This window comes from Eurytemora carolleeae, unplaced genomic scaffold, assembly GCF_000591075.1.
Source record: "Eurytemora carolleeae unplaced genomic scaffold, Eaff_2.0 scaffold1020, whole genome shotgun sequence".
Classification (NCBI taxonomy): Eukaryota; Metazoa; Arthropoda; class Copepoda; order Calanoida; family Temoridae; genus Eurytemora; species Eurytemora carolleeae.
Window position 1 is genome coordinate 1 of NW_019396927.1, and position 14,501 is coordinate 14,501.

At 34.0% G+C, this 14,501-nt stretch overlaps 2 protein-coding genes and 1 long non-coding RNA gene across 3 annotated transcripts; 1 reads left to right on the top strand and 2 right to left on the bottom strand.

The window, feature by feature from the left end:
* The first annotated feature begins 6 nt into the window (after nucleotides 1–6).
* LOC111710200 (DNA-directed RNA polymerase II subunit RPB1) lies at nucleotides 7–2,645 on the top strand. Its single transcript, XM_023484263.1, has 4 exons — nucleotides 7–98; nucleotides 733–1,115; nucleotides 1,677–1,744; nucleotides 2,216–2,645. Exons 2-4 carry the CDS (start codon nucleotides 921–923, stop codon nucleotides 2,523–2,525), a joined length of 573 nt encoding a protein of 190 aa, XP_023340031.1. The 5' UTR covers nucleotides 7–98; nucleotides 733–920; the 3' UTR covers nucleotides 2,526–2,645.
* A 5,676-nt stretch (nucleotides 2,646–8,321) lies between these two features.
* LOC111710202 (uncharacterized) lies at nucleotides 8,322–10,065 on the bottom strand. Its single transcript, XR_002767014.1, has 2 exons — nucleotides 10,006–10,065; nucleotides 8,322–8,453 (listed from the first exon to the last, which is right to left on the bottom strand). It is a non-coding gene; the product is annotated as an uncharacterized LOC111710202 (long non-coding RNA).
* A 730-nt stretch (nucleotides 10,066–10,795) lies between these two features.
* Nucleotides 10,796–13,386, bottom strand: LOC111710203 (uncharacterized). The gene is made up of 5 exons (XM_023484264.1): nucleotides 13,255–13,386; nucleotides 12,013–12,081; nucleotides 11,607–11,678; nucleotides 11,284–11,365; nucleotides 10,796–10,849 (listed from the first exon to the last, which is right to left on the bottom strand). Exons 1-5 carry the CDS (start codon nucleotides 13,350–13,352, stop codon nucleotides 10,796–10,798), a joined length of 375 nt encoding a protein of 124 aa, XP_023340032.1. The 5' UTR covers nucleotides 13,353–13,386.
* Nucleotides 13,387–14,501: the final 1,115 nt, after the last annotated feature.

A 14,501-nucleotide genomic window follows, 5' to 3' on the forward strand; every position in this document is an offset into this window, starting at 1 on the left:
CCCCCTATCTGGATCTGATGAGCCCAGCTACACCCCTCAATACACTCCTTCCTACACCCCTGGCAACCAGAACCATGGGAGCACTCCCGTATACACAGGAACACTAAATATATATATTCAACAAGTTCACACTAATTTATTAAATCAAAGTAATGTTATTTTGTTAATGGACCTTACTTAATTCTTTATTTAACAAATTTACATCAAAAATGAAATAAGTCGAAATAAAACGGAATAGACTACAATCATCAGCCAATACTAAATATTTCTTCAGATCCTTATATTTTGGTTCCAGTGGTCATTTTAGTATTTCGATGAATTTTCAAAATAACAATTTTTTTTTGTATCTCATAATGTCTCATAACATCTTACATTGTACTTTTCCTAAATGTTTTTTCCCTAACATATTCCCTCCTTACTCTTCTAGAATTGTTTACCTTCAGAAGAACTGGGACTCAGTTGCTGTTAAAAATATAATATTCTTGTGAATCTATAAAATAAAGCTATTTGATATATGTTTATATATATATATATATATATATATATATCTGCTATAGCAGGCCAAATGGCTGATTTTTGTTTTTAATGGGTACTAATGGGGAAAAATAGGGTAAAAAGTTGTTAATTTTTATAAAATAATTTTTTCTTAAACTTTATTTACTGAAGTGTTTTCCAAATTCAACGAGGATTGGGCAACGCCGGAGACTATTTTATATATATTTGTTAAACTAGGCCCTACAAACTCCCCTGGACCCTCCTCTCCTCTCTACTCACCGGGTAATGCTACTCCAGCTGCTACCTACTCCCCCTCACAGTACTCCCCGGATACAGTAGGTCCAGGATACTCCCCCTCAGGACCTGGGTACTCCCCAAGTGCCCCTTATAGTCCTGCCTACTCCCCCAGTAGTGCTGGAGTACCCATGAGTAGTCCTCAGAACCACTCACCACACACTCCCTTCTACTCCCCTCACACTCCCTCCTACTCCCCCGGTCCTCAGTACTCCCCTGGACCCCAGTACTCCCCTGGTCCTATATATTCCCCCGGGAATGCAACCCCCACAGCAATGGACTCCCCCCGTACACCGGTGTATTCCCCTTCTATACAAGGACCTGAAGTAAGATTTTAAGATAATACTTTTTTATTTACTTTTTTCAAACTATTTATTAAAAACGGTATTGTAGTTACAAAAATTGCTAATTTCCCCGGTTATCAACACCTCTGCAAACTGTATTGAAATGACCATTTTTTAAAACATTTTAAAATTTCAGTAAGATCTGTAAACTGAGGAGTAAAGTTTTGGGAACAATTTTTTGTTGTAATCTGTATTTTTGGTCGATATTTTGCTATTCCTCGCAGGTTCTGGTCCAATAGTTCTACCTTAGTACATTTTCTAATTTTAAACAGCCTGGCTTTAATTGTTCCTTGACCAGGTTCTCACAGGGGTGTATACTTTCTCGAAAAATCATCCTTTTTGAAAATCATTTTATTTTCCCAGATGTTATTTATGTTTGTAAATTTTTTAAAGTTTTTTTCGCTTAATTGGAGAAAATATATGATTTTTAGCCAAAAAAAAATAATGAATTTTTGGATAAAACTATCAAACTAAATGTAAAAACTGTCTTTTTGAATTCTGAATAATATACAAAAATATATTTAATAGTAAATATATTATTAGGTGTCTGGGAATACAACTCCACATCCTGGTTCTGCTGTATCCCCTCTTCCCTCCTCACCTAGACCTAGGTATGTACAGAACAGTGTACACTGTACTGAATACTGGAATACTAGCAAATGCAGACAGTGCTTTACGTTCCGTTTCTTTGCGGATTTGCATCTTTGATTGGCCATGAAATAAACACGGAATTTTTAACGACAATTCTCTCACTAAAAATATCCGAAATATTTTCTCTTTTTTCCATATTCGATTATTTATGGTTTTACGAATGTCTCCATAGTTGTAAATAATTCCTTTTTATTCTTCCGTTTATTTTTAAAAGATGAAAGAGCTCAAATTTCTTGTTACAAGGATTCCTAAATGGAATCTTCTTACACACTGAAATTTTGAGCAGCATGGCAAAAAACTATAACTTTCTAAAATATTGTTGTGCCCGTTGTGTCTGGCTTAGGCAGAAGCTGTGAAAATTGAAAGCTTTGACCTTTAGCTCAAACAAAAGTTTAACAAAATAAACAGTTTTTTTCAATCTTGTATTGTAGGTATTCCTGGTCTGGTGGAAATCCTTCAGGACGGAATACTCCAGTAGTTCCTGATCTACTTGCTAAACATTCAGCAGAGGCTGAGGTTGAGGTGGATTCCGAGGCCGGACCTTCTCATCATATTCCTGGAGAATCTTCACCCCCTGATACTAATATCCCGTCTCATGAGAACCCGTCCACCTCCTCCCCTCCAGGAAGTAGTCCAGCTAACCTGGAGAGTCCTCCGAAGAGTTCCCCGGAGGCTGAGAGTCCGCAAGGTTTGGAGGATGAAAATCAGGATATAACTGGTTCAAGTGAGATAGAAAGATAGAAGAGGCCAGGACGGACCGATTTTTGATCATTATTCTTGTGTCATTGTTGAATTTATTTTTTACCTGGTTAACGGGGTATTTTGCATTTTTGAACCAATAAATGATATACACAACCCTTATTATTAAACAATCTTTCAGATTACGAAGAAGATTTTAGGTTTGAGAGAAGAATATAATTATTGGAAGAAAATTGGGTAATATGGAAGTATATGAATACAGAATTTGCAGCAGGGTTAGAGCTTCTGACTACAGGAGGGGGGAGATCAGCTGATAGAGGTTACAGAATACACATATGCACGATCTTTCAATATATCTATAATGTTGACATATTTACAATTGGGTTAACTCTCTACCTCTCTGTCTATCTATTTTTCTGTTTCTCTCACCTTCTCTCTATATACTTTAAATATAAATCAAAAATGTTAATGTTAAACAAATGTATTAATCCTGTATTTTACATGTGTATCTTTGATTAAATCACAGACTGCCTGGAACTTGTTAACTCCAGATGGAATTCTTTCTTTGAAGAGGATTTCATCAATGTAGGATTGTAGAAGATTTCTTGGAACTCCGCACATTGCCTTAAGAGGTCTTTTGTGTTTTGACCAGTAGCCCTCGATCCGATTTGTATGTACCCCTGTTATTGGGTCCTTAAAAGGGAAATCTTTGTTGCTTTGATTCACAGTTCCATATGGGTAAAGTTTTTGTTAGCAATTGTGGAAATATGATTATAGGATGCCCAACAATCACTATGAATAACTGATCCTGCTCTAATCCGATTAATGATGACAGCCTCCAGGGTCACTCTAGTTCTATCCTCGACTATTTCCATATAACCCATCCCATCCTCATCTACAGCTCCAAACACCCACAAAGGTTTCTGATGAAGAGCTGCTCCTCTGTGATATTTAGCCTTTGTGCTAAACACAGACTCATCTATCTGAACTATGATTCCAGGACCTCCAACCCAGCTATCCAAATTGTGTAAGCATTGTAAACGCATAATATTTTGGCTCCAATTACGCAATTAAAACGCAAATTTGCGTAAGTCTAGATTTCAAAGTAGTGTAAATATCTAATTTTTCTAAAGTAAATATTTTATAACCCAGCTTTAAGTAAAAATATCATGAATTTGTGGAGATGTGTATCGTTTTATTTCAGGTATACAAATTGCGTAAAAATACGCTCAATTTGCGTAATTGCCTAAAACTCTAAATCTAAATTATTTGTGAAATATTTAAGATTTCCGATACGGCACATATCGCATTTTCCAAAATAAATTGAGAAAATAAACTTTTTAAAAGAATTTAAATGGTCTTTGTTAGCATTAAAATTGCGTAAAAATTGCGCTCTTTTTACGCATATGTTTTGAGTGTTTTACATATTGAAGAATTGAGTGGCCTAGGTGTGTGTGCACTGCAGTGCAGAGTGCAGCAATATATAATGTTATATTAAATAGAAAGCCGTGTGATTTGTAGATAAGAGTGGGAAGGGGGGGGGATAATTGGGCAGAGAATTTAAAGTGCTACATAGAACACTGGTTTTTAGTACCAAATTTTACCGCTAGGTGTCTCTGTTTGTTTTACGTAAAATTTAAAAAAAGAAAAAGGTACAGATTAAATTTTTTACTAAAAGTATATCATTTAGAAGTCAAGATTTAGGTTTTAAATTATTTTAATTTAAAAAAAAAAAACATTTTTATTAGGAAAATGCACTGAATTTTCTATCAGAAAAATTGATATATCTTTTATAACTCCATACTAATTATAATACTAGAATCAGTAATCTCTATGTTAAATTGTATTCCCTGATGAATGGAGTTAGTTTAGAGAGAGATACTTATACTGCATCCATCCATCCAACTGCAGGGATTGATGGCATATCTGCATGCATCAAATTTGCTTAGATTTAGCATAATTTTTGGTGAAAGAGAGCCGACATGTTTATTGAGAAAATAATAATGCCCATTTTCGACGTAAATTTGTATAGTATTATTACGTAAATCTTACGTATACTAAAACCAATAAATTTGCGTAGCTTAGTGTGCGATTTTACGTCTTTCATGACGTAAAAAGAACCAAAATCTCGACGAAAAATTTACGTAAAAATGCGAAAAGTGACGTTTAATTTGCGCTCTTTTTGCGCAATTTGGCTATCTTGGAAGTTGGATAGGATGCATTTGAAAGTGCTGGCTGGTCAGATTTCTAAACTTTTGGAAGAATTTGGTTACAGTTTTCTGGCTTATTTTGAGGAGCATAGAGGCCTTTTGGTTACTAATGGTTTCACTCCAAAACAGTACAAGCAGTACTTGATCCTTCAAAGTAAGTTTAAAACCAGAGAAGAAAGACTGGATTCTCACACTAACATTATGGTTCCTCTTGTCACAACCATTATTAAGACACCTCCAACCCATCTTGTCTCTGCCGTTGATAGCTGTAAGTGTCAGGAAACTTCCACAAGCTATGCACTGTAAATTTCGTTTTAATAATCCTTCATTCCGCAACCACTGAACTATTTCCTGGTCCCCCATTTCCATAATCATCTTCATGTCCATATTAGTTGTTTTCTCGAGTTTGACGTTTGACTAACTCCGTATAGTGTATACTCGGAGTCATCCCCCGCCCCCTCTCCAAATCAGCTGATCCCTCGGAGTCAACCCCCCCCCCTCCCTCTCTAGTCGGCATCCCCAAGTAGTGTATCTCTGTATTCATATACTTCCATATTACCGAAAATTGTGTAACACTTAAGTTTTGAACTCTTGCAGAATACTCCAGTGAAGATTTCGGAAGACATGATCTACAAATACTTTCCATAAGAAATTCTGCGCCAATACATTTTTCGAATTATACTATTGATAGAATTTAAACCAGAAACATAATCACCTGAATTACAAACTTCTGCACTGCTACCGAATTATAAACTTCTGTACTTGTGTATATATATATATATATACTTCTACTGCTACAAAAATATATATATACATCTACTGCTACAAAAATATATATACTTCTACTGCTTCAAAAATATATAGATACTGCTACAGCTACAGAAATATACACACTTTTACTGCTACAAAAATATATATACTTCTGCTACAGAAATATACGTACTTCTAATGCTACAGAATTATAAACTCCTGTACTGCTACAGAAATATACATAATATAATTGCTACAGAAATACATATACTTCTACTGTTACAGAAATATAAATACTTCTACTGCTACAGAAATATATATTCTTTTACTGCTACAGAAATAGACATACTTCTACTGGTACAGAAATATAAATTCTTCTATTGCTACAGAAATATATATTCTTCTACTGCTACAGAAATATATATACTTCTACTGCTACAGAAATATACATACTTCTACTGGTACAGAAATAGACATACTTCTACTGCTACAGAAATATACATATTTCTACTGCTACAGAAATATATATTCTTCTACTGCTATAGAAATATATGTAGTTCTACTATACAGGAATATACATACTTCTACTGCTACAGAAATATATATACTTCTACTGCTACAGAAATAGACATACTTCTACTGCTACAGAAATATATATACTTCTACTGCTACAGAAATACATATACTTCTATTGCTACAGAAATATATATACTTCTACTGCTACAGAAATATACATACTTCTACTGCTACAGAAATATTTCCCCATACTACTAAAATATGCACATTGCACCAATGTATAATGTATAGTTCATTGTTCTTCTCTGTAAACGTGGTTATTATGTTCTCCCAGCGAAAAATATTCCAGTAACCTAGTAAAATATACAACCCTGCATTTCTACAGAAATATTAACCATTGTATTTCTACAGAAATATTAACCATTGTATTTCTACAGAAATATTAACCATTGTATTTCTACAGAAATATTAACCATTGTATTTCTACAGAAATATTAACCATTGTATTTCTACAGAAATATTAACCATTGTATTTCTACAGAAATGGCTACCGTTGTATTCTATTTTCACATGTAAACATACTTCGGAGCTGGCCTTTATATTTCGGAGATGTACCGATAACTTTATTCCTGAAATTTTCTACATTTATTATTATGTTGTTGTTGTAGCTTCATCCTGGGTCAGCATCCTCGAGTTCTTCCAGTCCAAGGAAATTAGGGATAGGAAGGTGTTCTGTGAGTTCAGGTAGGATTAGTCTTTCTAAGGTTTTGGCTGCAGGGCATAGAAGTGAAACAGGTCTATAGGATTTGGACTCAGCAGGATCTTTTCCTGGTTTAAGGAGAGGGATGACGATAGAGTTTTTCCATATTTGAGGGATTTTACTGTGCTGAAGTGAGAGGTTGAAAATGTTAGTTAGATATTCAAGTCCTAGTGGTCCAAGGTGTTTAAGATGAAGGTTGGATATTCCGTAAGGTCCTATTGCTTTGGAGGATTTGGTTTTTTTTATTGCTTCACTTGTGTCAGATGCGGTGATTATTGTAGCTCCTGATGTAGTGTTCCTTTGTGATTCTTTGAAGATGGTTCTAGTGAGTTTGGAGCTGGTGTGCCTGGAGACAGATGTGTATTGTTTGTTGAAGTTATTTGCAATATTTGATGCAGTGGACAGGTACTTTCCTTTGAATCTGATTCCTTGGTTCTGTTTGCTTTGTGGTTGTCAATTGAGGCGTTTAAGTAGGTTGAAAAGTTTGGAAGGGTCTGGTTTCCTACTTCTTCTCTCCATTTTTCTTGTTTATGTTTGTTTATTAGTTTAGTTTGGTTTGGTTGCCAAGAGAGAGCCTTCACGTGGTGCAACCGACAGTGCTGCGAAGCACTGCAAAGCCTCTCATCAAATTCTTCAGTTTCTGACAAAACTAATATTTATTATTATCTATGAGATAGTCGATCGTGACCCCACTCCCCTACTCATGGAAAGGAAGCTACACATTAACTAAGCCAAAAAAAAAGAAGAAAAAGGAAAAATTTAAAAGAAGAAAACGAAGAAAAGATTAACAAGGGATTAAAAGTAATTTTTGTTCTGTCAAGAAAGATTGAGTTCATTAATAAAATTCTCTAGCTTAAAGGAGTAGTTTTCTAGAATTCGTTATAGAATATTTTGGGCACACAAAAGATTGAAGATTTTCTGCTTTATTTTGAGCTTTTACAGGCATTTTTTCTTTTTTGATGACATTATTCCATGCAGTAAAAATAAGTTTTGGATATTTGAAGTAATAATTCTCCGTAGTATGTTCAATGTTCATTTTCATTGTTTATGATTTACACATCTTAAACCTTTGATGATAAATAACATCATCAATAATCCTAGAGTTTAAAATAGTCGAAATTTTTAAATAAACCTTTTATTTGAAGCTAAAATTCAGTTTTTTATCTTGTATTAATTCAATAATTTTTTCCCTTTTTGAGTTTTCAGATCAACAAAAATATATTGATAATAATATGAAAACCCAGATTTTAATTCTTGATTCATTAATTTTAACCTTTTCCGTTAAGTTACAAGTATAGGTGAATCATATAATAAGTATTGCAGATAGACAATTAGGCAGATTCTTAGTAATCGTACAGCTGAACAAAAAGACAACAAGAAATCTTTAAAAACTTTGCAGTTGCACGCTCCTCTAAACAAAAAGAATCCAATTTTTTAAGTTAAATGACAAAAGATTGTGTTTATTATTCAATATTTTTGCATTTTAAAATGACCTTCGTAATTACCGGAAACGTGTATTATAGAATTCCAGCCAATATACTAAAACACGTTCATATCACATTAAAGCCCCGCCTTGATGTAACAGGATTAAAATATCATGCATTTAGAAGCATAAAATAATAATGTATATATTTAGTATTAAAATATTAAATATCAAATTATCCATGTTATCTAAATTCAGCTTCAAACCCAACATTGTCATAGTTCTCGTATCCAAACAGGACAATGTAATACCTGGAAATATATATTCATAATTCATTCATTCATTCTTGATATACAAGGTGTCCCACAAAGGATGAGACTGTAAAGACGACCCAAAGCTCGTAAAATTTAAAGACCAAACAGGTTGCATTTGATTTTTGTCTAAAATATAGTTTTGTGTCTGTATTTTCAATTGTTTGAATGTTTACAGCTTTTAGGAATCATTAACGTAAAAACGAAGGCTGAATAAATTCCACACAGTCGTCTCTGAAGTCTTATTCTATGTTGGTAACCTTGTACACTGTACAGGGTTACCAAGTAAGGTCGAGATTTAAGTGATTTTATAAATACATTATTTGAATTATTTGATATCAATCAAGTTCATAACTGGAGCTTAAACTTTCTTTGTTGGTAACCATGCATATAATCATATCGATTTTGTGTTAAAGGGATTGTTTCCCAATTGCATTTCTGAAAACATTAAAAATTCCCCAAATGTATAGGTAATGGATGGCATATCTTTTCGATCAAAGTTGTCTAAGCAAAGAGAGTCTAAATGTTTGTACATATAATATTCTGACATTGGTATCAATCACCTGTTCTCAAGAAAATCTTACGATTTATAGAACTTATTGGAAGAAAATCTATTAACTGAGAGAACAGTCGTTTTTCTTAAAGTTTGATTAAGTTCAAGAAAATTACAAGTTGTGTGGATTTTGTGGAAAACGCATTAGTCCATAAAGATAGTTTCGATCATTTCGACTCTAAAAAGACATTTTTCACAAGATCCAAAGGTTGCAAGCTCCGGGCTCCCACGTAAAAATAGTTGGAAATTAATAATTGCTTCATAAAAAACTTATTCTTGATAGTTTCAAATGTACATGTCTAGAGCTACAAAAAAAACATTTGAGATATTCAGTTAAAATCAAAAGGTCAACACGTTGGGGCACTCCAAAGTCTGCTCATGCCTCTTGAAATTTGATGCAATTTTTATAGAAATTTGGATCTATTTGGTTTAAGCGATAAAAATTGGGGTTTTAGTTGTGCCCAATTTAGAAAGTAAAACATCTTTATTCGCTAAACAATATCTTTACGCCTTTTGCATTGGAGGATTTATAAAGTTATAAAGATATTGTTCTGAAATTGAACATTTTCGATTTTAAGCGTTTTAAACTTTTCAAGATTTCAAGGGCAAGATGAGAGTGATTAAAGGGACTGATCAGACATATCTTCAAGTAACCTCCCTTTTATAGTCTGGCATTTCCGATTCTCGATGGTACCCTTAAAACTTTAGTCTATTAGATTAACTTGTGGATTTATTAGTAACAGAATTAGACAGCAAGAAAAATGTGAGAATTTGACAAATTTTAATTAAAAAACAATGATTTTTTCCTTAGTGTTAATAAGATAAAAGTTTAAAGGATACCGTTGTCTATCTATTTTCGTTTTATGAAGATCCATTTAAAATTCTCTGGGGGGAGAGTTTATTCAATTAATTAATAAGTTTTCAACTCTAACCGGTTGGAATTATTTCACGAGCATTTTTGCATTTCATTTTATGTGTAGCAATAAAAATAGATTTAACCTTCCAACTCTAGGATTATCAATTATTATTTGTTCTTGGTTTCCACCATGTGCAATACTCCAGGAGTAACCTAGACAGAACAATATTACTCCAGGAGTAACCTAGACAGAACAATATTACTCCAGGAGTAACCTAGACAGAACAATATTATAACTTACTCTTGGAATAACCTAGACAGAACAATATTATAACTTACTCTTGGAATAACCTAGACAGAAAAATATTATAACTTGCTTTAGGAGTAACCTAGATAGGACAATATTAAACTTACTCCCGGAGTAACCTAGACAAGGCAATATTACTCCAGGAGTAACCTAGACAGGAAAATATTTAAACTTACTCCGGGAGTAAACTAGACAGGACAATATTCAAACTTACTTCTGGAGTAATCTAGACAGAACAATATTAAAACTTACTCCTGTAATATCCAATAGACAGGACAATTTCAAAACTTACTCCAGGAGTAATCTATAGACAGGACAGTATTAAACCTTACTCCGGGAGTAACCTAGACAGGACAATATTAAAACTTACTCCCGGAGTAACCTAGACAGGACAATATTCAACCTTACTTCGGGAGTAACCTAGACAGGACAATATTAAAACTTACTCCTGGAGTAACCTAGACAGGACAATATCAAAATTTACTCCTTTAGTAACCTTTATACAGGACAATATAAAAATTGCTCCTGGAGTAAAATAGACAGCAAAATATTACTCCGGGAGTGTCCAAGACAGGACAATATAAAAACTTACTCCTGGAGTAACCTAGACAGGACAATATTAAAACTTATTCCCGGAGTAACCTAGACAGGACAATATTCAACCTTACTCCAGGAGTAACCTAGACAGGACAATATTAAACTTTTAGAAATCCAAAAAAATGTATTTTTTTATGTTTGACCTCATCTCCCTTTTCAATGACAACGACCATTTTACATTAAAATACAGGTCAACTTTTCTTACATATACGGTTCCGTATATGCATCTGTAAAAATACGGTTCCTGATATGCATCTGTAAATATACGGTTCCTGATATGCATCTGTAAATATACGGTTCCTTATATGCATCTGTAAATATACGGTTCCTGATATGCATCTGTAAATATACGGTTCCTGATATGCATCTGTAAATATACGGTTCCTGATATGCATCTGTAAATTTTTAAGTTGTCATAAAGTCTCATTCTTTGTGAGTAACCCTGTACAGGAAATGAAGCAATATTTATTTTTTTATTCAAAAATTAAAAATTAAACTGTGAGTTTTAATGATATACCTCTATTGAGAAAAGAATAGCTGATCCTCTGTACCCAGATCTACCATAGGGGATACCGTTCACCATTTCTACAGATTGAAACCTAAACATTTCTACAGATTGAAGAATAAAAATTTCTTCAGTTTGAAAAATAGACATTTCTACAGATTGAAACATAAACATTTCTAAAGATTGAATCATATCATTTCTACAGATTAAAACCTAATCATTTTTACAGATTTAAACCGAAATATTTCTACAGAATTAAACCTAAACATTTCTACAGATTAAAACCTAAAAATTTCTACACATTGAAACCAAAACATGTCCATTATTATTATAACTCTGCTGCTCTGGATAATTTATCTGTATTCTGGTTTAACATCCTCCAGTCCCCAGAACTAAATTTCATAAACCTAATCTTATTTAATTTTATCTTTTAGCATTTCATTCATCTTTTATCCTTTTTAAAAAGTTAAAATATATTAATTAAAAATAAAGTGAATCTGGATTGTTGCTGATATGTATCTGGAATGTTGTGAATATCTACCTGGAATGTTCTGTATATATATACCTGGAATGTTGTGAATATCTACCTGGAATGTTGTGAATATCTACCTGGAATGTTGTGGATATCTACCTAGAATGTTGTGGATATCTACCTGGAGTGTTGTGGATATCTACCTGGAGTGTTGTGAATATCTATCGGGAATGTTGTGAATATCTACCTGGAATGTTGTAGACATCTACCTGGAATGTTGTGGATATCTATTCTGTATGCCTGGAACTAAAGGGACGCCTCCACTTCCGGATGGAGTTCTAAAAATCAAGATTCATTTATAGATTTTTAAGGACGTTAACCAAGTTTATCCTTCCTATCCTAGTTGTCTTAGAAAACGTTGTTCCTTTGTAGTATGTAGTGTGTGTACTACCTACCCTAGTTTATCATCTCTACTCCCAATTCTAGAGAACGTTACCCCTTTATAAACTCCCGAACCTTCTTGTCATAGATGACGTTATCCTTTGTGTCCTCCATACCCTTGATATTCTATAGGACGTTAGCCCTGTTATCCTCCCTGTCCTGGATTTCATAAAGCACGTTACCCCTGTGCATCCTCCATATCCTAGACGTCCTAGAGAACGTTACACTTATGTATCCTTTCTACCCTTTTCGTCCTGGAGGACGTTAAACATATGTATACTTCCTACCCTATTCGTCCTAGAGGATGTTACACTTATGTATCCTTCCTACCCTATTCGTCCTAGAGCACGTTACCCCACTGCATTCTCCCTATCCTACTATTCCTATATCATATCCTAGTCGTTCTAGAGGACTTTACACTTGTGTATCCTTCATAACCTAGTTATCAAAGAGGACGTTAGACTTGTGTTACGGATCCTTTCTACCCTTGTTGTACTAGATGAGGTTACACCTTTATATCCTTCCTACCCTTGTTGTCCAAATGAGGTTGCAACTGTGAATAATCTCTTCACTAGACGTTCCTGGTGGACGTTACGCCTGAGTATCTTTTCTAAACTAGTTGTCCTTAAGGACGTTACACCTGTGAATCCCTTCCGTTAACCCAGTTATTCTCGATTTCCTAGAGAACGTTACCCCTGTGCATCTTCCTACTCTAGTCTTCCTAGAGAACGTTACACTTATGTATCCTTCCTACCCTGTTCGTCCTAGAGGACGTCGTTACACTTATGTATCCTGCCTACCCTGTTCGTCCTACAGGACGTCGTTACACTTATGTATCCTTCCTACCCTAGTTGTCCTAGAGGACGCTACACTTATGTATCCTTCCTACCCTGTTCGTCCTAGAGGACGTCGTTACACTTATGTATCCTGCCTAACCTGTTCGTCCTAGAGGACGTCGTTACACTTATGTATCCTTACTACCCTAGTTGTCCTAGAGGACGCTACACTTATGTATCCTTCCTACCCTAGTTGTCCTAGAGGACGTCGTTACACTTATGTATCCTGCCTACCCTAGTTGTCCTAGAGGACGTTTATTCCAAGGAGTGATAAGAGCAGAGAGTTGTGTTAACTGGATTAGAACCAGCAACTCAGCAATCAGTTTAACCATCTTCGTCTTACTTCTGTAAACATCAGGTTATATATTCAATTAAACCAATCAGGACCACACCCTGGTTTTGACATGGACCTGAGCTGGGAACTTTTAAATATTCTTAATCCCGATTGGTTAATTAATCTGGAGATTAAAGGGAGTGACCGGCAATGTATGGTAGTTGAACAGAGAATGTATTGTTGTTACTCCACGTAGATTTAACACTTCGGTCTTAATCCCAGCAATCTGTCACTAAACATAATTGTTTTGCGTTCTATTTTGTACAATTTTTGTCATCTGAGCTGAAAACTTTTTCAATGAGATATTCTTAATCCAAATTACTTAATCTGAGTATCCAATGGACACACTTTAGATTTTATTGCATTTAATTGAAACAACACAAAAGACATATTCGTAAGTTTACAGATTGTTAAATTCTCGACCAAAACTAGATCGAATTCAACTAAAAGAAACCGAATGCATTCAGTTCAGGTTGGCCCTTAAAGGGAGTGACCGGCAATGTATGGTAGTTAAACTGAGAATGTAGTTTTGTAGAGAAATTTTTTAGGATTCAGTTGAGACATATAAAACGGTTTATTGATGTATAATTAAAGTCGTCAAAAAATGTAATAAATTTTCTAAATTAAAACAAATAGTTGTTTAGGAACAGGTTGAGAAAATAAAATTTACTCTTATTCTCGAAAATAAGTAATCTTATAAAGTTATTTGTTTCTTCGATGTCTCACTGTTCACAAAACATTTTCTGTAGATTTCCCGGAACTTTTGTTGAAATATTTAGAATAAGAAATTCATTATAGTGATGAAAAAGAAATAGTTTATCTTAACGTTGATATATTGACAAATTTCTATTGAGAAATATGTTCCTAAATATCCAATAAGTTTACTGTCGATTTTTTTTACTAATTTTTGTCGTCGTTATTTAATGGTTTTAAAAAAATCGATTCTCAAACCGTTACCACCCAAATAGATGATTTTGAACGTCGACTTTGCACTCAAACTCAAACTCCGTAACTATACATCATTAAAGCGTTATATGTCTCAAATGAATCCTAAAAAAATTCTTCACAATACTGCATTCTCAGTGCAACTACCATACATTGCGGGTCACTCTCTTTAATGTGATTTATTTAGATACAATTTTTTTCA

Coding starts and splice junctions, on each gene's coding strand:
- LOC111710200 (XM_023484263.1), top strand. CDS start 921: ATGAGTAGTCCTCAGAACCACTCACCACACACTCCCTTCTACTCCCCT. Junction 1,116..1,676: donor CTTCTATACAAGGACCTGAA/GTAAGATTTTAA, acceptor ATATATTATTAG/GTGTCTGGGAATACAACTCC. Junction 1,745..2,215: donor CCCTCCTCACCTAGACCTAG/GTATGTACAGAA, acceptor CTTGTATTGTAG/GTATTCCTGGTCTGGTGGAA.
- LOC111710203 (XM_023484264.1), bottom strand. CDS start 13,352: ATGGTTAAACTGATTGCTGAGTTGCTGGTTCTAATCCAGTTAACACAA. Junction 12,082..13,254: donor CGTCCTCTAGGACAACTAGG/GTAGGCAGGATA, acceptor CTTGATTTTTAG/AACTCCATCCGGAAGTGGAG. Junction 10,850..11,283: donor CTATTCTTTTCTCAATAGAG/GTATATCATTAA, acceptor TGTCCTGTCTAG/GTTACTCCTGGAGTAAGGTT.